Here is a 25,601-nt window from a genome sequence, read left to right as displayed (position 1 = left end):
AGTTGGGGGCACGAGTGAGAGGCAACCACACAGTGATGTTTCTCTCCCTCTCATTCTCCTTTCCCCTCTATCTAAAAATAAATAAACTAAACAAATAAATGTTATTTTATATATATATACATATATATATATATAAAGACTTCCGGCCAAAATGGAGGCCTAGACTGACATGCTCTGTCTCCCTCCACAACTAAGAAGGACTACAATTACCGCAAAACCAGAAATAAACAGTAGTTCCAGAAAGTAAAGCTACATGGAAGTCCAACATATGAAGTTATAAACAAGTGGGGCTCCTACGGATGGGTAGGAGGGAGGAAGCCTGGGTGGAGAGGTCATGCTATGCCAGCGGCGGCAGCTACAGTAACTGGTGGCAGAACTGCGGTAAGCACAGACACCTGTATTTAAGAGGAGGTGAGAAGCGCCTGGGAGCACCCCCAGCTGCAGACCAGACCTGTCAGCTCGCGATTCCAATGCCGGGGAAGGCAGACCCCCATTTCCTTGGACTGTGAGGCCCAGAGGGCATGAAGATGGAGGAGGAGGCTCCCAGTCTCTCAGCGGAGAGTGAATGACAGGAATCCATCTTGGATCCTCGCCCCCACATAAAGCACCACAGTGTGGTGAGAAGGGTCACCCAGTAGAGACGAGTGCACAGGGCTCTGCCCCCGATAGTGTGGGAGGTGTGAAAGCCCCATCCAAGAAGGAAAGGTAAACAAACCTGTCAGGATGGCAGGGACCATGATAGAGATCCCAATCACTCAGCTGACCAGACAGCAAATACATGATTTATTGGACTAGCAGATAGATAATCTTTCTGAGGCTCAGTTCATGACTATAGTTATAAGACAGCTTACAGAACTAACAGCGAATCTTAATCAAGATGGGGAAGGAATGATTTCAGCTAGTCCTGCTGAAATGAACGAAAACACATACGAAACTAGTGGTGAGGGAAGGAAAACCAGAGATCAAATCAACAAATCAGAACAGAGGGAAAGAAGAAACAGTCAGCCAGTGCGGAAAGAGGAAACAAAAAGTGAGGAAAATGAGGAGGGGCTCAGAAACCTCTGGGACAGCTATAAGCGAGTCAACATCCGAATTATAGGGTTGCCAGGAGGTGAACAAGAAGAACTAGAAACTGAAAGATTATGTGAACAAATAATGAAGCAGAACTTCCCTAACTTGGGGAAGGAAATAGACTTACAGGTCCAGGAAGCACAGAGAGTTCCAAAAAACCTGGACCCAGGGAGAACCACACTAAGACACATGATAATCAAAATGTCAAATTAAAGATAAAGAGAGAATCTTAAAAGCAAGAGAGAAGAAAAGAATTATGTACAAAGGGGTCCCAATTAGACTATCAGCTGAATTTCTCAAAGGAGACTCTGCAGGCAAGAGGGACTGGCAAGAAATATTCAAAGCAATGAAAATAAAAAACCTACAACCATGATTACTCTATCCAGCGAAGCTGTCATTCAGAATAGAAGGGCATAGAAAGTGCTTCCAGGACAAAGTAAAACTGAAGGAGTTCATCAGATCCAAACCACTGTTATATGAGATGTTAAAGGGACTTGTTTAGAAGGAGGATCATAACTGTGAACGTTAAAATGAAAACTGTATCATAATAACCAACAACAGAAGCTAGGGAATTGAAACAAAGGCAGACTAAGTAGGCAACGAGAGTGGAAAAAGAATTATAGGTATGGGGAACATATTGGAGTGTGGTCAGTGGAGAGGGGGAAGGGGGTAAAGGGAGGGAGATGATGCAGGAATTAAGAAGCATAGTAGGAGGGAATGGAGTAGACAGGAAGATGTTGAGAAGAACTATATGCACAACCAATGGGCATGGACTAAAGGGGGGGAGAACTGGAGGGAGGGGGGATTACTGGGTGGAGGAGAGCAGAGGGAAAAGAAATTGGGACAACTGTAACACCATAATCAATAAAACATATTTAAAAATAAAAATGTCCTAAAGATTCCACTGAAAAGCTGTTAGAATAAATGAGTTCATCAGAGTTGCAGCATGCAAAAATCAGTTGTGCTTCTGTACCCTATAAATGAAAATTTGTAAAGAAAAATTTAAAAACAATTTCACTTACAAAAGCATCAAAAAGAATAAAATTCTTAGGAATAAAACTAAGAAGGTGAAAGATTCATACACTGAAAAGTAGAAAATATTGCTGAAAGAAAATAAAGAAGACAATAATAAGTGGAAAAATATCCCATGTTCGTGAACTGGAAGGCATTCCTGTTAAAATGTCCATACATCCCAAAGCAATCTATAAATTCAGTGTAATCCCTATCAAAATCCCAATGATGTATTTTGCAAAAACAGAAAACACATCCTAAAATTCGTACAGAATCACAAGGGACCCCGAATAGACAAAACAATATAGAAAAAGAAGAATAAAACTGGAGGACTTGCACTATCTTATCCCAAAAGTTACTACAAAGCTACTATAATCAAAACAATATCATACTAGCATAAAAGTAGACATATAAACCAATAGGATGTAAGACCCCAGAAATTATCCCTCTCATATATGGTCAAATGATTTTCAGCAAGATTGTCACATCCATTCAATAAGAAAGGACCATCTTTTCAACAAATGGTGTAGGGAAACCTAGATGTCTATATGCAAAAGATGAAGTTGGACCCTTACCTTTTACTGTATCTGAAAAATTAACTCAAAATGGATCAAAGACCTATGAAGACCTGAAACTACAAAACTCTTAGGTAAAAAAAAAAAGAAATAAGAAAAAAAATAGGGAGAAACCTTCATAACATTGGATTTGGCAATGATTTCTTGGATATGACACCAAAAGTACAGGCAACGAAAGTAAAATAGGTAAATTGTACTACATTCAAACCTCAATTCTCAACCATCTCCCATCTTGAACAATTTGGTCCTCAACCAAGTTGTTCACAGAAAAAAAAAAATGTTTCAGTTATTGAACAAAATTTTGGTTCTTGACCCAACTACCCTTGTTTCAAGCTGATACCGGTATGGTCAGTTACCTGCATGATTTGGTTTTTGAACAAATCACTTCTTGAACAGCCTTCCAGAACAAATTAAGCTTGAGAACTGAGGTTCCACTGTACCTCAAAATTCAAAATGTTTGTGCATCAAAGAACACTATCAAAGGAATGAAAAGGCAACACACAGAATGAGAGAAAATATTTTCAAATATACATCTGATTAGGGGTTAATATCCAGAATACACAGACTTCTAAAACTCAACAAAAACCAAACCCAACTCAAAAAAGGGGCAAAAAACTGGAGTAGACATTTCTCCAAAGAAAATATACAAATGGCAGTAAGTACATGAAAAGATAATCAACATCACTGATTACCATGAAAATGCAAATGAAAACTATAATGAGGTAGCAACTAACACCCATTACCATGGCTAATATTAAAAAGAAAAAGAAAATAACAAGTTTTGACAAGGATGTAGAGAAATGTTGGTGGGATTGTACGATGGAGGACTCCCTCCAAAAAAACTGGAATTTATACAAAATTTATTTATTTTAAATAAATGTATTTATTCTTACATGTTTAAATGTCAGTCACCTCCAAAGTGCTCTCCATCTGATGCAATACACCTATTGAGACTTTTTCCCACTGCTCAAAAACAGTTTTTGACTCATCAATTTTGATGCCTTTTAGTGCTTCTGTCATTTTTTTTGTTTGTTTGTTTTACCTCTTCCACATCAGCAAAACATTTTCCTGTCAGGACTTTTTTCATACAGGAAAACCAAAAGAGGGTTGCTCAGGGCAAGATCTGGCAAATAGATCTGGGTATGGGGGGTTATGCTGTTTTTGGTCAAAAACTGCTGAACACTCATCATAGTGTGGGCAGGTGCACTCATAAGTCACCCATCACAAAATGGGCAAACATGTTAAAAGTCTTCAAAAAAATTCACTGAAGCTGAACATAGCCTCTCACAACAATGCCACCTGGCACACTGATACCAATGGTTCCTAGAACACTCACCTAGTGGGGGAAGCCTGTACTACAAGGGGCCTGCACTCCAGAATATAATTCCGTTTTTGTTTTGTTTTGTTTGTTTGGGGGGTGGGGGTCCCTCTCCTAAAATGGTGCAACCACAATCAAAGCAATATAGTGGTTCCTCTCTGCAGATCCATGTTCATAGCTATTATTCACAATAGCCAGGAGGAGGAAGCAACCCAAGTGCCCATCAACAGATGGATGGATAAACAAAATGTGGTATACACATAAATTATCATTTAGCCTTAAGAAGGGAGAAAATCCTGTCACATGCTAAAACATGGATGAACTATGGAATGTGAAATGGGCCAGTCACATAAATACAAATAATGTATGATAACATTTATATAGGGTATCTAAAGTAGTCAGCTTTAAAGAAACAGCATGTAAAATGGTAGTTACCAGGCCTTTGGGGGAGGGAAAAATGGGGAATTGTTTAATGAGTATACACTGTCAGTTTTGCAAGGTGAAAGATTCTAAAGATCTGTTGAACAATAATGTGAATATACTTAATATTATTAAACTGTACACTTAAAAGTGGTTAGCATGGTAAAAAGTTATGTGTTTTTTATAAATTAAAAAATTATAACTAAAAAATACACACAATGTGTTCTTAAAAGTTTTGGCTTTTAATCAAGTTTTTGTTTTTACAAGTATATATTCTTCACAACTTCATCATGTTTTCTCTCTCTATCTGTATGATGTGGGAATAGCAAACTCTCTATACACTTAAAAATTCTAATTAAGAATTTTATTGGAATATTGGAAAGTACATTTTCCTTTGTTTTGTTTTCAAATTGTGTGCTATATGTAAGAAAGTTAAATAATTCACTTTTTACAATATTCCAATATAATAAAATATTCCAGTAACAACAAAAATATAATATTTAATTAATAAAATGTCGGTTTAAAACTCTATGAATGGACAAGTTATAAATGAATTTTTAAAGTGTGAACTCAAAAAAATTCCTTATTCAGTTATTAGATTCTGTTGGTTGAACTAAGTGTAAGGATGACAAAAGTAACAGGAGAGGTGACTGTAAGATTTCCTCTGTGTACTACATAGTAAACTGACAATTTTTTTTTTAAGTTTCATTGGGATATATAAAACTGTTCCTGTAATCATAAAGCAGTTAGCAGAAATTATATTTGTAGTTGACTTGTGTCTTATCATTTTTTAAACAGAACTCCTGGGGCCTTTGAACAGGGGGGATATGCTAACTGAAGCTTTTGTTGGCCTCTCATTAACACCTCAAGGAGAAGACACATTTCCAGATAACCTCCCCACTTTTTGTTCAATCCACAGTCATATTATTCAACATAAAACATTGGATGTCTCTTCTAACAGGTAAGATATGTTGAACTAAGAAAATTGCTGCATAAAAATATTTAGCATTACACAATTTAAATATTGCTTGTTTAAATGCAAACTAATAGTTAAACAATGATATTTCAAAATGTCAAAGAAAATAATGTGCATTTTCTCATGTTGATGACTTTGCAGTATTTTGGTCATGCAACAGCATGAATGATGGAGACAAAACTGAATATAAACAAAAAAATTTTAGAATTAATATTTGAGGATAAAATTAAATTACTATAATGCACTGCATTATTTGTATTCTATTGTTAAATTTCAGGATTGTCATATTATTAGATTAAAACATTACTTTTTTGAATATTTAGTTTGAATTATATGTTATACTTATGCAAGCTTGCCATTAGTTTTTGAAATATGATAAATGATAATTTAATATCATTGAGAAAATAAATATAAGGATAAATGTGAAATTAAAAACACTAAAGTGCCGGTTATGGAAGATGGTGGCAGAGAAGGTAGCAGTGTTGTCTGCTTGCTCCCATCGTGGAAGGACTTGGGAGTACAAGCACGGAGTGGAGTGAGTGCGGATTTCAGATAGGGCAAACAGGGAAGGGAGTGTGGGAACAGTGTGAAAGAGGGCAGAAAGCTCAGCCCAAGCTCTCCAAGTGGAGTCGCCGGGCTTCCCATCCTGGCCCCTCTGCTGTACTGCACCCAAAAGGGGCAGCTGCTGACCGGCTCATTAGCTAGGATTTGCTTAGAAACTTCCCCCTGCCATACGTGCCCTGACCAGCAAAGTCCTGGAAAGAGTCATCGAGAAGGTTTCGCTGAAACAGTCGGAGGCATGGGAAGACAGTGAACAGCCGAGACTGTGAGAAACTGTATGAACTGAGTCTAGGTGGGGACTCCCTGGGCTGGCAACCCTCGGCTGACAACTCTGCGCACCAGGCGCTTGCACCAAGGCTCCACCAAACAAAAAAGCAGAACTGAGCCGGTGAGAGGGGCCCATACAGGAAAGCTGCAGTGGAAACACAGACTCGGTAGGGATCCCAGACAGGCAAACGGTACACACAGGCGCACAATAAGGCTCTGCCAGCCAGGGACGCAGGCCAGTGCTGCAGCTTGGAGGCAACACAGAGACTTTTTGGAGGAGGAGAGGAGACAGAACCCAAGACTGGGCAGGGACTAGGGGCTTGCACACTAGCTTGCCAGCAGAACAGCGTTGCTAGACAAGCCTGAGGATTGCTGGAGGGTGCCACAGAACAAGTGGGAAGAGACCCAATTCAGTGCAGCTCACGGCAGGGAGTGGTGGCAGGCCCACGAGTGAGAATATAGTAGCCCCAGAATCCAGCTTGATCCCCTCACAGCTAGCGAGGCAGAAAAGAAGATTTGAAACCCATGGAATTTTGACCAGGGGCAGATCCAGAAAAAGAAGGGCAGCACCCAAAGGTTGTACTCGCGAAAAAATCTTTAATTAAACTGTTTCCTACCTCCTCTCCCTCCTATTATTATTCTTTAATTTTAGTTTGTTTGTTCGACCCTGGCTGGTTTGGCTCAGTGGATTGAGCGTCGGCCTGCGAGCTAAGTGTCGCTGGTTCGATCTTCCAGTCAGGGCACATCAGAGAAGGAAAACTCTGACTCCAAAAAACCTCCGCTGCCTTGCGGCATACCTCTTCAGGGGAAAAGCTAAGGGAGTAAACCCCGACAGAAAATCCGGAGCCGGAGTCCCTAAGGCGGTTTGACGTTGTAGTCAACACCAGCAACTCCTGCGGCGCACCTGAAGCCAAGCTGTATTGACTCCGTCTTTCCCTTGGGCCCTTCAGCTGCGAAGAGAGGGGGGGTCTGCTGCATGGGCAACAACAGACCCTCCATATCACCCTGCCCAGGCTCTGTAGCTTCAGCTTCACTGGAGAGGACACTCCAGCGTCATCACAAGATGTCGATTCAACACGGGAGGAGACAGATACCGTGTCACTCCCGAGTTGGACTGCACAGCCATTCTCAGCGGTGCAGATAGACTCTTAAGAAGCTACACCATCGTCTCTCGAGACGGACGGCTGCCGACGAGTTTGTTTGTTTGTTTTTCTGTTTATCCTCCCTCTCACACTAAATATATAACATGTAACTGTTATATAAACCTAATACTATACACTTCCACTTTCGTACTTCATTCTGCATTCTTCCCTCCCTTTTTCAACATACAATGTGAATACTACTTACTGTCTCACATAGCGTTGACCCTATACTTGCTACTACTGTTATTCTACCATCTTCCCTCTCAAAAATCATCTATCAGTTAAAATAACTCTTATCAGTTTTTCATATAGTGTAATAGTCTTAACCTCTTTACATCTATATTAATACTGGCTCATTTACTAATGATATTGTGATTGTGGGTGGAGGATATTTTTGAGGGTGTGGGTTCTTGCCTGGGTTGTGTGCTTATGTTTTAACAGCATCTCCACAAAAGAACTCAAGACAAGGTGGACAGAGTGACTCTCAATCAACAAGCCAGAGGGAAGGATCCAACAAAGAGTAACTGAAATACAACCAGACAGCATAAACAAACGACATAAAGGGGATCCCAAAGAGCATCAAGCTCAGGAGATCAAAGAGACTGTGCCACTGAATCCCCCAGGTCTCCTATACAGAATCTCATACCACAAAAGTGAGAAATCAGAGCAGACAAATCCAAGAAACAAAAACAAACAAGAAGCATACAACATGGGGAGACACAGAAACAACCTCCCAATGAAAGGAAAAGAGGGATCCCCAGAAAGAGAGATAGATGGAGCAGATGTAAGCCAACTATCAGACATGGAATTCAAAAGAATGGTTATAAGGAAATTCAGTGAACTTGACAAACTCAGAGAAAGCTACAGCGAACTCCAGGGAAACAATAAAGAGCTCCAATGAAGCTACAAGGAACTTACGGAGAACTACACCAGCATAAAAAGGACATAGAAACTATCAATAAGAACCAGGAAGAAATGAAGGATACAATTTCTGAACTGAAGAACACAGTAGAACCAATCAAAAGCAGGCTAAACAAAGTAGAGGATTGGATCAGTGAGTTAGAGGGCAATGTAGGGAAAAAAATCCCATACAACAAAATGAAAAAAGAGAAAAAAACCACTTAAAAAGAATGAAGAGGGTTTAAGAGAACTGCAGGACAACATGAGACGAAACAACATTAGAATCATAGAGATACAAGGAGAAGAAGAGGAGCAAGGAATAGAAAACCTGATTGAAAAAGTAGTAACAGAAAATTTTCCTAACTTGATGAGAGAAAAAGTCATGCACATCCAGGAAGCACAGAGAGTCCCAATGAAGATGAACCCAAAAAGGCACACATCATAATTAAAATGGCAACATTGAAAGACAACGAGAGAATCCTAAAAGCATAAGAGGGAAACAGCAAATAACATTCAAGGGGCCTATGATGAGGCTATTAACTGATTTCTCAACACAAACACTACAAGCCAGAAGGGAATGGCAAAAAACATTTCAAGCAGTGAAAAACAAAGGCCTACAACCAAGACTACTGTACCCAGCAAGGCTCTCCTTCAAAATGGAAGATGAAATAAGGAGTTTCCCAGACAAAGGAAGACTAAAAGAATACATCTCCACCAAACCAGCATTGCAAGGCATGCTAAAGGGAATGCTTTAAGGAAAAGAAGAAAAAGAGAGAGGGAGAAGAACACAGGTACAAAGGGAAATGAATAAATACCTGTCAATAATAAACTTAAATGCAAATGGGTTAAGTGCTCCAATCAAAAGACATAGGATAGCTGAATGGATACGAAAACATGACCCATGTATATGCTGTCTACAAGGGACCCACCTCAAAGCAAAAGATATACACGGACTGTAAGTGAAGGTATGGAAAAAATTATTCCAAGAAAATGGACATAAAAAAAAGCTGGGGTAGCAATATTTATATCAGACAAAACAGATTTCACAACAAAGGCCATAAAGAGATAAAGAAGGACAGTTCATAATACTTAAAAGAAAACCCATCAAGAAGATATAACCCTGGTAAACATATATGCAGCCAACAAAGGAGCACCCAAATATATAAGGAAAATACTAGAAAATATATTTTTAATCCCATTTACTGTAGCAGCAAGAAAAATAAAGTACCTAGGAATAAACTTAATGAAAGAAATAAAAGACCTGTACTTTGAAAACTACATATCTCTGAAGAAAGAAATCAAGGAAAATACAAATAAATGGAAGCATATACCATGTTCATGGATGGGAAGAATCAACATCATTAAAATGTCCATACTATCCAAAGCAATTTACAGATTCAACGCAATCCCTGTTAAAATATCAATGACATATTTCACAGACCTAGAAAAAATATTTCAAAAATTTATATGGAACCAAAAAAAGACCCCAAATAGCCACAGCAATCTTGAGGAAAAATACAGTAGGAGGAATCACAATACCTGATACCAAACTATACTACAAGGCCACGGTAACCAAAACAGTCTGGTACTGGCATAAAAGTAGACATATAGATCAATGGAACAGAATAGAGCCCAGAAATAAACCCAGGTCCATATGGTCAACTAATATTTGACAAAGGGGGAAGGACATAAAATGGAGTGAGAAGAGCCTCTTCAACAAATGGTGCTGGGAGAACTAGACAGGGACTTGCAAAAAAAATGAAACAAGACCACCAACTTACACCACACACCAGAATAAACTCAAGATGCATCAAAGACTTAAATGTAAGCCGTGACACCATGAAAGTCCAAGAGGAAAACATAGGCAGGAAAATTTCAGATAGCCCACACAGCAATATTTTCACCGAAACATCTCCTAAGGCAAGGGAAATAAAGGAAATAAACAAATGGGACTACATCAAACTAAAGAGTTTCTTCTCAGCAAAAAAAAATGTCAGCAAGATGAAAAGGGAACCAACCATATGGGAAAATATATTTGCCAATGATGCCTCAGACAAGGGATTGATCTCTAAAATATATAAAGAACTTACACATCTCAACACCAAGAAGACAAACAGCCCAATTGAAAAATGGGCAAAGGACCTGAACAAACACTCCTCCAAGGAGGATACACAGAGAATTGATAGACATATGAAAGAATGCTCAACATCACTAGCCATCAGAGACATGCAAATAAAAACCACAATGAGATACCACTTTATTCCACTCAGAATGGCCATCATCAACAAATCAACAAACAAGTGCTGATGAGGATGTGGAGAAATGGGAACCCTAGTGCACTATTGGTGGGAATGCAGACTGGTGCAGCCACTATGGAAAACAGCATGGAATTATCTCAAAAAACTTAAATTGGGACTGCCTTTTGAGCCAACAATTCCACTGCTAGGACTATACCCGATGAATCCTGAAACCCCAATTCAAAAGAATTTATACACCCCTATGTTCATAGTAGCACTATTTACAATAGCCAAGTGCTGGAAACAGCCTAAGTGCCCATTTGTAGATGAGTGGATCAAAAAACTGTGGGACATTTACACAATGGAGTACTATGCAGCAGAAAGAAAGAAGGAACGCCTACGTTTGCGACAACATGGATGGAACTAGAAAGAATTATGCTTAGCGAAATAAGTCAGGCAATGAAAGAAAAATACCATATATCACCTAATACAGGAGACTAAGGAACAACACAAACAAATGAACAAAATTGAACAAGGAACAGAAAATGTTATCGGGGGAGGGGAGAGAAGGGGTACATAGGAGAAGAGTCTAGTAAAGGAATGTGTATAAATAACACGTGGGCAAGGACAACGGGGTGGAGAATGACTGTGGGAGAAGGGGTGGGCTGGGTGGGGGAGAGATATGGGGGAAAAAATGGGACAACTGTAATAGAAAAACAATAAAATTAAATTTATTTTTAAAAAGGAAAAAGAAGAAATTACCTGAAAAAAAAAAAACACTAAAGTAATAGTGTTATTTATAATTAAAATTATAATGTTAATTATGATGATGATAATACTCTGAAGCGGAGATAAGCAAACTTTGTGTAAAAAGCAATATATTATGCTTTGTGGGCCATACAGACATTGTGTCTTCAAGTCATGCCAGAAATGTGGTTTTCTTTCATGTTGTTTCAATTTTCCCTTTCTTCTGTTTTGTACTGTATATAGAAGTAATACTGGAAGGTGAAAAGGAAGGCAGTCACTATTATTGTATGTTCTGCTACCTGGAAGTCCTTCCTCAATTTACCGTTTTCAGAACAATTTTACTGAGGTATAATTTACATGTACCATAAAATTCACCCATTGTAATTCATTGATGTCTGGTAAACGTATAAAATTTGCAACTACCATAAAATGTTTTAGAACATTTCCATCACCTCAATAGTTCCCTTATGCCAACTTACAGTCAATTCCCACTCTTGTCTCCATCCCAAGCCAATCATTGGTCTGCTTTCTTAGATAAATTTTACAGAAATGAAATTCTACAATCTTGAAATATAATATAAACGGACTCACACAATATGCTGTTTTCTGTGTCAGGCTTTTTTCACTTAGCATTATGTTTTGGAAGTTCGTACATGTCACATCATGTAGTTTATTCCTTTTTAATTGCAGAACAGTATGATATTGCATGAATATTTGCATATTCACTTACCAGCTGACTGATATTTGAATTATTTCCATTTTTGGCTATTATGAATAATGTTGCTATAAATACTGACATATAAGTCTTTGAGTTGTTTTATATTTTGTTCCATTTGGGTAGATATATAGTAGTGGAATTGCTGAATTTTATTGTAATTTTATATTGAAACTGCCAAATTGTTTTTCCAAAATTACTGCATCATTTTACATATCCACCAACAATGTATGAGGGCTCCAATTTCTCCACATCCTCACCTTTGCTTGGTATTGTTAGTCTCTTTTATTATAACCATTCTAGTTGGTGTAGAGTGGTAGCTCATTATGATTTTAATTTGTACTTCCCTAATGACTAATGATGTTGAGTGTTTTTAAGTGATTATTAGTCATTATCTTCTTTGGTGAATATTTTTTTAAAACTTTTGTCCACTTTTAATTGAGTTGTCTTATTATTAATGAATTATAAGAGTTCTTTATGTACTCTGAATATAAATCCTTTACCAGATATAAAATATGTAAATAATTTCTCCCAGTCTATGGCTTGCCCTTTCATTTTTCTAATAGTGCCTTTTGAAATGCAAAAGTTTATTTTGTTGAAGCCCACTATAGCTACTTTTCATTGATTGTGCTTTTTGTGTTATATATAAAAATTCTTTAGTTTTTCCTTGTCTGGGAAGCTCTTTATCTGCCCTTCAATTCCAAATTATATCTTTGTTGGGTAGAGCAGTCTTGGCTGTAGGTCCCTGCTTTTTGTGACTTTGAATATTTCTTGCCAGTCCCTTCTAGCCTGCAAAGCGTTTTTGAAAAATCAGCTGACAATCTTAAGGGAATTCTCCTGTAGGTAACTAACTGCTTTTCTCTTGCTGCTTTTAGGATTCTTTCTTTACCTTTAACCTTTGGCATTTTAATTATGATGTGTCTTGGTGTGGTCCTCTTTGGGTCCTTCTTTTTGAGACTCTCTGTGCTTCTTGGACTTGCATGTCTATTTCACCAAATTAGGGAAGTCTTTCATTATTTTTTCAAATAGATTTCCAATTTCTTACTCTTTCTCTTCTTCTTCTATCATCTTTTTGATGTGAATGTTGGAATGTTTGAAGTTGTCCCAGTGGCTGTTTATACTACCTCGTTTTGTTGGATTGTTTTTCTTCTTATTGTTCTCATTGATTGGTTTTTACTTTCTTATGTTCCAAATCATTGATTTGATTCTCAGCTTCATCCACTCTACTGTTGTTTCCCTGTAAATTGTTCTTTGTTTGAATTAGTAGTGTATCCTTTGTTTCTGACTGGATCTGTTTTATGCTGTTGAGGTCTTCACTAAGTTTCTTGAGCATCCTTAAAACCAGTGTTTTGAAATCTGTATCTGATAGATTGCTTATCTCCATTTTGTTTAGTTCTTTTTCTGGAGTTTTTTTTTCTGTTCTTTCATTTGGGCCATGTTTCTTTGTCTCATCATTTTGGCAGTCTCCCTGTGTTTGTTTCTCTGTATGAGGTAGAGTTTCTATGATTCCCTGTCTTGGTGGTGAGGCCTGATGTAGGTGGTGTCCTGTAGGATCCAGTGACACAACCTCCCCTATCAAGGCTGGGTACTAGAGGTGTGTTCTTCATGTGGGCTGAGCTCATCCTCCTTTTGTAGTTGAGCCTTGATTGCTATTGGCAGGCCAATGGGAGGGATTTACCCAGGCCAGTCAGCTACAAGGGCTGGCTGTGAACAGCGACCACCAACCTCCATCCTCTGTGGAGCATCAGCTATGCAGGGGCAGGGTGGTGGTGCTCTGCCGTGGTCTGTAGCTGTCCACTGGGTGCACTGGCCCTGGGGTTTCCTGGGTGGTGCAGGCCAAAGTCAGCCCCCACACGTTTTCTGCCTGGGGACACCCTGCCTGAGCTATAGAGCAATCTGAGATGGCTGCTACTTGTGCTGGGCTTAGAGATTTCCAGGTGAAGCCAAGCCGTGAATCTAAGCTGGCTGCTGCTGGTGCTGGGCCTGGGGTGACTTAGCAAGAGGTACAGGGGCTGGGCTTACTGAGGCCAGCTGTTGCTTATTTGATAGGATTTGGGAAGTTGTGAAGCACAGGCTAAGACCAGCCATTCATATGGGAAAGCCACAGTTAACAATTTGGGTGGACCTGTAAGTTGAGTGTGAGTTTCGATATGGTACCTGCCTGTTGGATCTGTGGCTCTGTAGGAAGAAGGCTCAGAAAAGGGGCAATAGCCTCTGCCCACCTTTCTGTCAGGGCGAAAACTATCCCCCAGCTCCCGCCTTGATGCCAGACATTTCAGTTCTTCTCAATATGCCACTGGTGCCTTGAAAGCTGCTACCCCAGTGCTGGAGCTCAGAGGGAGTGAGTCTGAGTAAGTCCACATGTGGGTTCTTTAAGGGAAACTGCTTGGGACTCCAGAAGTTTCTTCCACTGACAATACCTGCTAGTTTTTGCAGCCAGAGGTTATGGGGACTTATTTCCTTGCACTGGAACCCTGGACTAGGGGGCCTACAGTGGGGCTGGGACTCCTTGCTCCAGAGATATCCCTCCTGAATTTTTACCCACCACACGTGAATGTCACATGAACCCATTCTGCATCGCTGCCCCTCCTACCTGTTTGGATGGATGGGGTTTCTTTAATTCCATAGTTGTCAGACTTCCACTCAACTTGATTTCTGACAGTTCTGAGTGATGGTTGCTCTATAGTTTAGTTGTAATTTTGATGTGGTTGTGCAAGGAGGCAAGCTGCGTTTACCTATGCCACCATCTTGACCGGAAGTCCGTTGTGTTCTTATTAACTAAGCCAAATGAAAAACATGAAAGTATAATTTCATGCACAAAGCCTTATTAATATTACATGTTTTGAAATCCTTATCCTTTATTAATGGACTTCATGGGACATGTACTATTTGCATAGTGCTTTTCTTCCACAAAGCTCAAACCTTTCAAACTTCTTAACTTGGAAGGGTCTTTATTTTCTGAAACCCTATAGTTATATAAAGTAACAGTCTACATAATGTGAAATATTTAAGAATGAACTACTATTAAACTGAGTCCATACTCCCCAGTGAAGACTAGTATTTATCTTTCCCTATTAATTGTTAGTTCATCAGTGCTTTCACTGATTGTCAGCTATGTAAACACCCAACATAGTAACGCAAACATATTTCAAAACAACTGAAAATTCTGCACAAAAGACTGTTTCATAAAGTCAATAACATGGAGAAATGTGTAGATCTCATGCAAAAACTGTGAGGATATGTCACCTAGACCAATCAACTGGAAAAGAGAAATTCCACAAGGATAATAAAACTAAAAGAATTGCGAAAGAAAATGAGCGTATTAGTAAAATATTAATAGAAGCCTCAACAAAATAAAGTCCTTGAATATTTCATGAAATAAGCTTATCTATGTGCTTTTATCTTTTATTTTTAAGTCAAATTGTCACTATTTACTCTGATTTTCAATTCCATTTTAAAGGGATTCACTTTTAAGGGGCTTTTTCCCCCTGAAAACAGTTACCCTCAGATATGGTCTCCTGCAGTATTTTTAAATCTAGGTTCCCATACATTTCTGCATCAAGGAAGAGAGATGAGAAAAGTTTAAAAATTAAAACTTCCCTGGAGGCAATTAGGAAAAGCAAAAAATAACCAAAGAAAGATGGTGCCATACAGACAAAAAAGATTATAACTAAATAATAGGCTTTTGGTTTGCTATTTCATGTACTATTGAAAACAGAGCTGGATGGGGTGCTGAACTGCCTTCTGCAGATATACAGATCTCCAGGAAAATCCTCTAAATGGGGCCTGAAACATCCTGACACTACCATATAATAATTTTTCCTTGTAGCCCAGCCTATTGGTCTGTTACCTATCATTCAAGGTACACCAAGCTTTGCATGGCCCTTCTCAGAGATAAATTCAGAAATATATCAAGAGAAAAATACACTATGTTTAAGTGGGGTTTATCTTCAGAATGTAAGGCTCATTCAATACTCAAGAACCAATCAATGAAATCTGTAACTATATTGACAGTCTAAAGATGAAAAATCAGTTGATAAGATCAACTAGTGCAAAAAAGAAAAAAAGTGTTTGACCAAATTTAATACCTATTCATGATCTTTTAAAAAAAACTCAGGAAAGTAGGAACTGCAAGGAACTTCCTCAATCCACAGAAAGCAGCTACAAAAGAAAACAAAATACTACAGCTAACATTGTACTTCGTAGAGAAAGACTCGGTGTTCTCCCATTAATATTGGGTACATGGCAGGGCACACAGCAAAGATGTCCACTCTCACCACTCTTACACAGCCTTGTGTTGAAAGTCTTAGGCAGTACAATAAGTCAAGAAAAAGAAAGAAGAAACATTTAGTTGGTCAAGAAGAAGTAAAACTATTTTCATTTGCAGACTGCATGATTGTTGCCATGAAAATCCCATGAAATCAACAAAAAAACTCATACAACTAATAAGTGAGTTTAGTGAGGCACAGGATATACAGCCAACACAAATGCCAATTGTATTTCTATATACATACGTATTAGTACCATACAGTTGGAAATGAAAATTTTTTAATTTTGCAATAGTTCCAAAATATATGAAGTTATTAGGTAAAAATCTGCCAAAATGTACAAAATTTGTATGCCAAGAACTATAAAACACTGTTAAATCAGAAAAAACCAAAATAAATGGAAATACATACCATCTTTATGAATTGAAAGAACTGACATAGTAAAGATGTCACCTATCTTCTGATTGACCTAAAGATTTAAAACAAGTCTAATCAACAGCACAGGTTTTTAAAATATAGAGAATCTGATCCTAAATTTATATAGAAAGACAAAAAATTTTTATTTCTTGTCTATTTTATTGATTATGCTATTACAGGTGTCCCAATTTTCCCCCTTTGCCACCCTCTGCCCAGTACTCCTTCTCTCCAGCAATTCCCCACTCCTTAGTTCATGTCCATGGGTTGTGCATATAAATTCTTTGGCTTCTCTGTTTCCTATACTATTCTTTCTTTTTTTTTTTTTTTTTTTAAGATTTTACTTATTTATTATTAGACAGAGGGGAAGGGAGAGAGAAAGAAAGGGAGAGAAATATCAATGTGTGGTTGCCTCTCATGCACCCCCCACTGGGGATCTGGCCCACAACCCAGGCATGTGCCCTGAGTGGGAATTGAACTGGTGACCCTTTGGTTCACAGACCAGCACTCAATCCACTGAGCCACATTAGCCAGGGCTCCTATATTACTCTTAACATCCCCCATCTATTTTGGTCCTACCAATTGTGCTTCTTAATCCCTGCACCATTTCCCCCATTCTCCCCCTTCCCTCTTCTGGCTGATAACCCTCCAAATGATCCCCATATCTATGATTCTGTTCCTGTTCTGGCTGTTTGCTTTGTTCTCGTTTTTTAGATTCAGTGGTTGATAGTTGTGTTTGTTGTCATTTTAGTGTTCATAGTTTTGATATTTTTTTTCTTAAATAAGTCCCTTTAACATTTCATATAATAAGGGCTTGGTGATGATGAACTCCTTTAGCTTTACCTTGTCTGGGAAGCACTTTATCTGCCCTTCCATTCTAAATGATAGCCTTGTTGGATAGAGTAATCTCGGTTGTAGGTCCTTGCTTTTCATTACTTTGAATACCTCTTCCCAGCTCCTTCTTGCCTGCAGAGTTTCTTTCGAGAAATCAGCTGATAGTTTTATGGGAACTCCTTTGTAGGTAACTGTCTACTTTTCTTCTGCTGTTTTTAAGATTCTCTCTTTATCTTTAACCTTTGTAATTTTAATTATGATGTGTCACGGTGTGGTCCTCTTTGGGAGAAGACAGAAAATTTTTAAAAGTTTTTTTAGAAAGGGAAATAATATTGGAGGAATCATGCATCATCTTAGACTTTTTCTAAAGCAGGAGTCAGCAACCATTTTCTGTGAAGGGCCTTTTAGCAAACATTTTGAGTTTTCAGGTCATGTAGTCCCTGTCACAGCTACTTAAGTCTACCTTTGTAGCAAGAAAGCAGTCATTGACAATATGTAAATGAATGGATGTGGGCATATTTCAATACAAAAATGGGCATGGGCTGGAATTGGCCTATGGACTAGGGTTTGTAATCCCCTACTATAAAAAAGGCTATACTAATCAAGAAATTGTGGCATTAGCAAAAGGATAAACACATAGATTAATGAAACAGAATAGAGAACTGAGAAATACACCCACACAGATATACCCAGCTGATTTCTGACAGAAGTACGAAGATACTCTTTGACAAATGCTACTGGAACAACTGGACATCAAAGTGTAAAAATGATGAGCCCCAAACTAAACTGAACACCTTATTCAAAAATTAACTCAAAATAGATGATAGGTCTAAATATAAAATGTTAAACTATGAAACTTTCAGAAAAAACATAAGAGTAAATCTTTGTGATCTGGAATTAGTCAAAAGAATTCTCAGATCTGACACTAAAAGCATGATCCAGCATTATGCTAAGTGAAATAAGCCAGGAGGAGAAAGAAAAATACCATATAACCTTACCTACAAGAGGAACCTAATGAACAAAACAGACAAATGAGCAAAATAGAACCAGAGGCATGGAAACAAGGAACAGACTGACAGTGACCAGAGGGGCGGGGAATGGAGATAAGGGGGAAAAGAAGGGGAAGGATCTAGTCAAGGAACATGTATGAGTGACCCATGGAATGGACAGCAGGGTGGGAATTGACAGTGGGAATGAGGTGCGGGGCAGGGCAGGGGAGAGCAATGGATGAAAATTGGGACAACTGTACTAGAACAACCATTAAAAAACTGGTAAGATGATAGACTTTTATTAACCTTTGCTCTTTAAAGGACACTGTTAAGAGCATGAAAAGATAAGCTACACTCTAAGAAAAATAGCTGCAAATCAAATAACAGATAAAGTATTTGCATCCAGAATATATAAAGAACTATAAAAGCTTGGTAATAAGAAAAAATTTTTAAATGGGCAAAAGACTTAACTGTTCTGGAACAGACACTTTAATAAGGAGATATATGGATGGCAAATAAGCACATGAAAAATATTCAACATCATTAGCCATGAAGGAAATGCAAAATTAAAACATAATGAGATACCCTTGCAAACCTATTAGAAAGTTTATAATAAAAACTTATTGACAATACCAAGCACTGTTAGGAAGCAAAACAACAGGGACTCCCATACACTGCTGGTAAGACTACAAAATGGCACAGCCATCCTGGGAAACAGTTTGGCAGTTTTCTACAATTTTAAACATTTATGATATAATCCAGCAACGCTATTCTTGAGTATCTGCCCTAGAGAAATGATAATGCATGTCACACAAAAACCTGTACTTGAATGTTTATACCCATTTTACTCATAATTGCCAAACCCTGGAAAAATAAATATCCTTCAACAGGTGAATAAACTGGTACATCTATGCAATAAAATACTACTCAGCAATAAAAGTAACATACCCTGGCGTGGTGGCTCAGTAGGTTGGAGCATTGTCCTGTACACCAAAAGGCTGTGGGTTTGATACCTGCGTATGGGAGACACCCGATTGATATTTTCTCTCTAACACCAATATTTCTCTCCCTCTCTCTCTCTAAAAACAATGAACATATCCTCAAGTGAGGATTTTTTAGAAGTCTACGGATTTTTTTGTTTAAGTAACAAACTATTGATAAATATAACATCTTGGATGACTATCGGGGCATTATACTGAGTGAGAGAAGCCAGTCGCAAACATTTATAATGTATGATTCAAATTATATGACATTCTTGAAAACTGTATATGTAAAATATTTTATTTGTATGTTAAAGTTGGATTTAATGCTCTTCACAATGTCTTATGAAATATTTGATGGTAGGAAAATTAAAATCAGTTTCCAATGTTTTTAACATTATGGTAATTAAGTGATTACATTCTTGAAAGTTTCCAAGGAAATTTTTAATTATGTTTTCCAAAACGTCAGGAGTTTGAAAATATTTAATACTTAAAATTCTATAACATATTTAATCATATAATTTTCTTTTTTATCTTTTCCCAATTAAAAAACAAAACCTTTATACAACAGACAAGTATTTAACAGAAAGAATGAACTTGAAAAAGACACCTGTGCTGAATCTTTGATGGGTAAGGCCTGTATTTGAAAAGGTAATGGTATTTATAGTACCCAAATGTTCAAAGTATAACAGAAAAATGATGTTATGCCTGGCAAGAGCTTTCAGTAAATGAATAAAAATAAAAAAGCCCTGGGCATTCGTAGTTGGTGTGCTATAAACTGATCTTGGTTGGTATAATGTAAAATATCAAGCAGAATGAGCATACAAATAAGTGTGGGAATCTTGTTAAAATAGTGATTCTAATTCAATAGACCTGGATGGAGCCCATGAATCTAAATTTCTACAAGCTCTCAAGTGATGTATATACTCCCAGCGTGGAGATTACACTTTGAGAAGCCAGGTTCTGAAGGTCACTAAGAAAAATAGCATGATTTTTGCCTAATTCAGTAAGAAAGAAATGTACATAGTATGCACTATAAAATAAGGCAGCTATAAAATATATTTCCTAAAACTGGTAGAAAAAACATGACAAAGTAACAAAGCAATCACCCCCAGACAAGATATTCAGCTGAGTTGGTGGCCTTCAGAGTATAATTTCCACATGCAAAAGAAATTGCATAAGAAATTATGGAAGTAAAAAGCACAAATAACACACAACTGGCTGTGAAGGGACAAAGGTAGTTAATATTTGAAAGTTGTCACTTGCCCCTTTCTACTGTCCCCTAATGATGACTCTAAGGTTTGCCTATTCATTTTTTTTACTTTTCCTCCTGATAATGGGCCAGTTCTGTTAAACAAAATCTTCGAGACTTAGGAATGCAAAATTTGGGAGGAAGATACAGAGAAGGGCAACAGAGGCATGTGGTAGTAATAGATTTTATATGAATTTTTTCTTCTGGGTAGCCTAGGGAGGAACTATTGAGAATACATGAGAGCAAGTTTAGCATCTGAGGAAAGGGGTTAAGAGAGAAGAAGAATTTTTAAAGAAGTATTACAGAATGCCAAGCATGTGGCAGTTACTAACATTTTTTTTCACAAACAGGTCTACTAACTGTATGTCACAAAACCTATATAATATATGGCCCAACTCTGACTCAAAATATTGTCACTCCAACTCTTCACTTGTTCTCACAATTTCAAAAGAATGATTCTCATAAAGGATGGGTATTTGAATAAACAATTTAAAGTGATTCTTTGGGCATTAATGGTTTAAAGATATGGGATTCTCCATAGGAAAAAAAAAGTGTTATTTTTCCTCTAGGTTTGTTTTCCCTTGAATTTGAAGAAAAGTGTAGCATTAATAGTATTCAGCAAGGACCTCAGTAAAGTTAAAATTGCATGTTGATGGTTATTAGCAACATAACAGAATATGAGATTCCTCAGCCCACATTTCCCCACAGAAACAAATTTGACAACCATCCATGAACAAAAGTGCCACCATGAGAACTTCAAAATCCAGGAAGGAAGTTGCAACACCCTGGTGGAGTCCAACACTGAGGCAAACACTTTGACAAAGCACGCCCCCACCCTGGTAGCAGGCCTGATGAATACAGACCTGACTGCAGGCCCAGGAACAGCTCCATCCCCCTGTAGACATGGTTGTAGCCCCACTCACTCATGGTCATACTACCAGCCCTAAGGACCTGGAAGGAACCACACCATGTATGACCCTAATAATAGGCCCACTGTGTGCAGACCCAACTATGGATCTGGAAATAACCCTGTGATCAGTTCCAACTGCTCAACCATGATCTCAGAGGCAGTCTTATCCACCCAGGGACCTGGGAAAAGACACACTGATCTGCATCCCTAGTAAGAGACCTGCCAACTATGGACCTAGAAGTAGCCCCAGTCACCTATGGACCTGGCAAAAGCTACACCTGCTAGTGTCCCCAGTATTGGCCAGCCAACCAAGGATCTGCCTGTGAAACGAAGCAGCTTCATGACTTGGCTCTGTCCCTGTTCAACTGCAGTGCTGGAGGCAATCCTGTGTCCCTGATACCTGGAAGGTACCACTTTACATGCCAAAAATAGTCTGTAAAAAATAGAATAGGTTCCTGCTCCATCAAATGCGTACCAATGCAAGACTATAAGGATCACAAAAAACCAGGCAAATATAACACTGCCAAAGGAAATTGATCAAGTTCTAGTAACCAACCCTAAAGAAATAAAGATCCATGAACTGCTTGACTAAAGATTCCAAAAAATCATTTAAAGATGCTCAATCAGTTAAAAGGGAACACAGGTAGACAAATTAAAAAAAAAAAAAAAAAAAGGAAAACAATACATGAACAGAAGAAATACAAACCATAAAAAACATTTTTTTAAAACCTGGAGCTGAAGTATACAAAGACTGCACTGAACAACAACCAAAAAGAAAATGAAAAAGAACACAAAAATCTACGGGACATATGGGATACCAATAAGGAACCAATATATGCATCATGAGAGTTCCATAAGTAGAAGAAAGAATGGGGCCAAAAACTTCTTTAAAGAAATAGTTGAAACATCTCAAATCTAGGGAAGAAACTAGACATCCAGTGTGGTAATTGTTGAGGAGGGGAGCATGACGGGAGGTGGGGAAGGATATAGGGGGGATAAATGGTGATGGACAGAGACCTGACTTGGGCTGGTGAACACAGTACAAAGTACAGATGATGTGTTGTGGAATTGTGGACCTGCATCCTGTATAATTTTGTTAACCAGTGTCACCCCATAAAATCAATACAAATTTTAAAAAGAAACAGACATCCAGATTCATGAAGCCCAAAAGTTCACAAACAGCTTGAACATGAAGGGATCTTCACAAGACACATCATAATTAAATTGTCAAAAATCAAAGAGAATTTTCAAAAAGCAGTGAGAGAAAAGTGACTTGTCACATAAAAGAATGTGCAGGAATGGCACAACAATATTTCATGACACATAAAAATTATGCAAAATTCAATTAGTGTCTATAAGTAAAGTTTTATTTGAGCACAGCCATGCTTGTTTTTCTACACATTGTTTATGGCTGTTTTCATGCTACACTGTCAGAACTGAATATCATTGTGTGCAACTGCTTGGCACACTGCAAATTACAGTAGCACAGTTATAAACCCACAGCATTTCAAGTGCCATGCATATTGCCATACTATAATTTTTTTATTTCATTACCAGTGCATACTCATCATATCAAAACAAGAAAAGAAAATTGGACTTCAGATGTCATGCTTTTAAAGCACAGTGGAGTGTGGATTGTTTTGTTATCAATTAGATGGCAAAGCATTGTGATTATCATGCAGTGACACTATAGCTATGCTCAGAACGACCCAATAGCTAGCAATATCACCAAAGAATTCCTCACAATATCACCTGCCCATGAGTACACAATGGTTAGAAATATTAGAAAATTAGAAAATTTAAAATGGAGTGTTTAATCATAAAAGAATTTCTCCACAAAAATAAAAACATGAGGCTATGGCTAAAGTAAGTTTCTGAGTGCCTCATTTGTTAGCGAGGCAAGGAAAGCTATTTACTGATGATGAGTTAATTAAATCATGTTTAATTATAGCAGCTGAAGAAATGTGTCCAGAGAAAATAAACCTGTGTGAGACTATCAGCCATTCAGCAAGTACAGTTCTCAAAAATTAAGAACGTAGTTGATTTAAAGACAAGGCGCAAAAAACAAACAAACAAAAAACCCGAGAATGATTTCAAGTGGTTTTCTTTGGTCAACAGATCTTATGGATATTGCTGGGGTTTTTTTGTTTGTTTGTTTGTTTTTTGTTTTTGTTTTTTGTTTTCCTGAGGAATGGATGCCAAGTTTGGAGTAACTGAACAATTAGCCTCTATGAACACTCTGAAACAACTTCAGGGAAGAATACCCTCAAAGAAGTTAAGAAAACACTAATTCAGTATAACTTAAAGTGGACTCTGCTGGAATGTGTTACAACTGATGATGTTACTATATGTGGAGGAGAAAAGAAATTTGCAAAGCTTGTAAAAATTTAAGGTGTTTACAGCAGGTACCTAGCAAAAAATATTTGAATCTATCATACTTGAAGGTAAACTTCATTCACTCTTGTGGGCTTACCCATTGTCAGTTCTGTGAATTTTTGTCAAAAATAGAAGTTGAATATACTGACTTGCCCTACAATGCAGAAGTTCAAAAACAGTAGTGGTAAAATTTTATTGTGATCTTTTAGGCTCTGTATTGGGACTGAAATTTTTCTGAATAAGAAGAACCACCTTGACCACTATCATTTAACTGATCAGCTTTTAAAATTAGTTTTCACTGCAAACTTGATAATGTTTCTTAATGAATTAAACTTAAAATTGAAATGCAAAACAGTTACTATATGTGAAATTTTACTGAAATTAAGTCATTTCATTGTTTGAATCACAAATTGTCAAAAGCTGAATCAAGAAACGAGGTCTGTATTACCACACAATTTAGAAGTAGATATATTTTCTGACCTCAAACTAAGTTCCAGCTAGGGTAAAAAAAATTGCCCCAGTTTTATTACTTTAAGTCCCAAATCCTGGGAAACCACTCTGTCCCAGAAAAGTGGAACTGTTGTTCTCCTTAAATCCAGCCGCATTTTTCAGACCTAGATACAAATGCAAAGGAAATTTTTGTATTTCAAAAACCGTCAACTGCAACTGAGGGCCTTCTGCCTAAGCTGCAGCTGGAAGTGATGAACCTGCAGAGTAATGACATGCCAAAAGTCAGACATCAAGAGGAAGATGCTGTTCATGGATTGATATCAGTATTTGTACTTATCTGCTTGAAAGGCATTTTGAAAGGTAAAATATTAATACATAAAATCTCATTAGAGATCAGCAATAACAGATGATCATCTGAAATTGAATTTGATGAGACTAACTTTGAACCCCAGATAAATGAAGTGTTATCCCACATCTCCATTAGTAGCTGTGTTTCACAAAAAGAAAATTATACTCAATTATTATTGTAATTTGAATTTCATTAATAAAAGTATTGTAGAATACTTCTCATTTGTTATATAAGTACTTACACAGTATCTTCAATTTTCCCTCTTGGTCTGCAAAGATTAAAATATTTACTATCTGGCGCTTTGCATAATATGGGCCCCTTGTCTGAACTAAGACAAATACAATGACAGGATGGAGATTGTCATACTTGACAAGAAACTAAATGAAGCAATAACACTGGCTTTTATGAGAAAAAATAAACAGAAGTGGTATATATTTAAAAGACTGTAACATACCAGAGTCAGAAGCAATCACTTTATTACACCAATCTTTAGTTGCCCATCTAGAGTCTAGATAGTAGAATTTAATACATTTGCTATGGAAGTTCATTTTCCTTTACATGATAAAATTGGCATGGATTCAATGAAGAATAACAGTAACTAAACTTGGTGAAACTTGGTATCTATTAAAAAAATTGAAAAGTAAAGTTGTTAGCTCAAAAATGTCAAAATTACAAGAATAAACAGTTGCTATTGAAAACTAAACAAAGTACGCCTGGCTGTTTTTATGGTCTATGGAAGACTTAAAAACATACACAAATTTAAAGCAGAGTAGTTTGTTTTGTTTTTGTTTTGTGTAGTCATAAGAGTAATTTGTTGACAATTGGAAAGACAAAATGTT

At 37.5% G+C, this 25,601-nt stretch overlaps 1 protein-coding gene across 6 annotated transcripts in view; it reads left to right on the top strand.

The window, feature by feature from the left end:
• The window catches only part of WDPCP (WD repeat containing planar cell polarity effector), a 348,783-nt gene that overhangs the window by 317,822 nt on the left and 5,360 nt on the right, over positions 1-25,601 (top strand). Inside the window, exons 15-16 of one of the 6 annotated variants that reach the window (XM_090281376.1) lie at positions 5,194-5,356; positions 19,997-20,055. In XM_090281376.1, the coding sequence (XP_090137502.1) occupies positions 5,194-5,356; positions 19,997-20,055 (222 nt within the window). Of the gene's footprint in view, positions 1-5,193; positions 5,361-19,996; positions 20,077-25,601 lie in introns of those variants that run through there. The other 5 variants (XM_090281371.1, XM_090281375.1, XM_090281373.1 and 2 more) reach the window with 5 other exon arrangements.

Source organism: Furipterus horrens, unplaced genomic scaffold (genome assembly GCF_987537825.1).
Source record: "Furipterus horrens unplaced genomic scaffold, mFurHor1.1.pri manual_scaffold_6, whole genome shotgun sequence".
Lineage (NCBI taxonomy): Eukaryota > Metazoa > Chordata > Mammalia > Chiroptera > Furipteridae > Furipterus > Furipterus horrens.
This window is presented reverse-complemented; position numbering and strand designations above follow the sequence as displayed.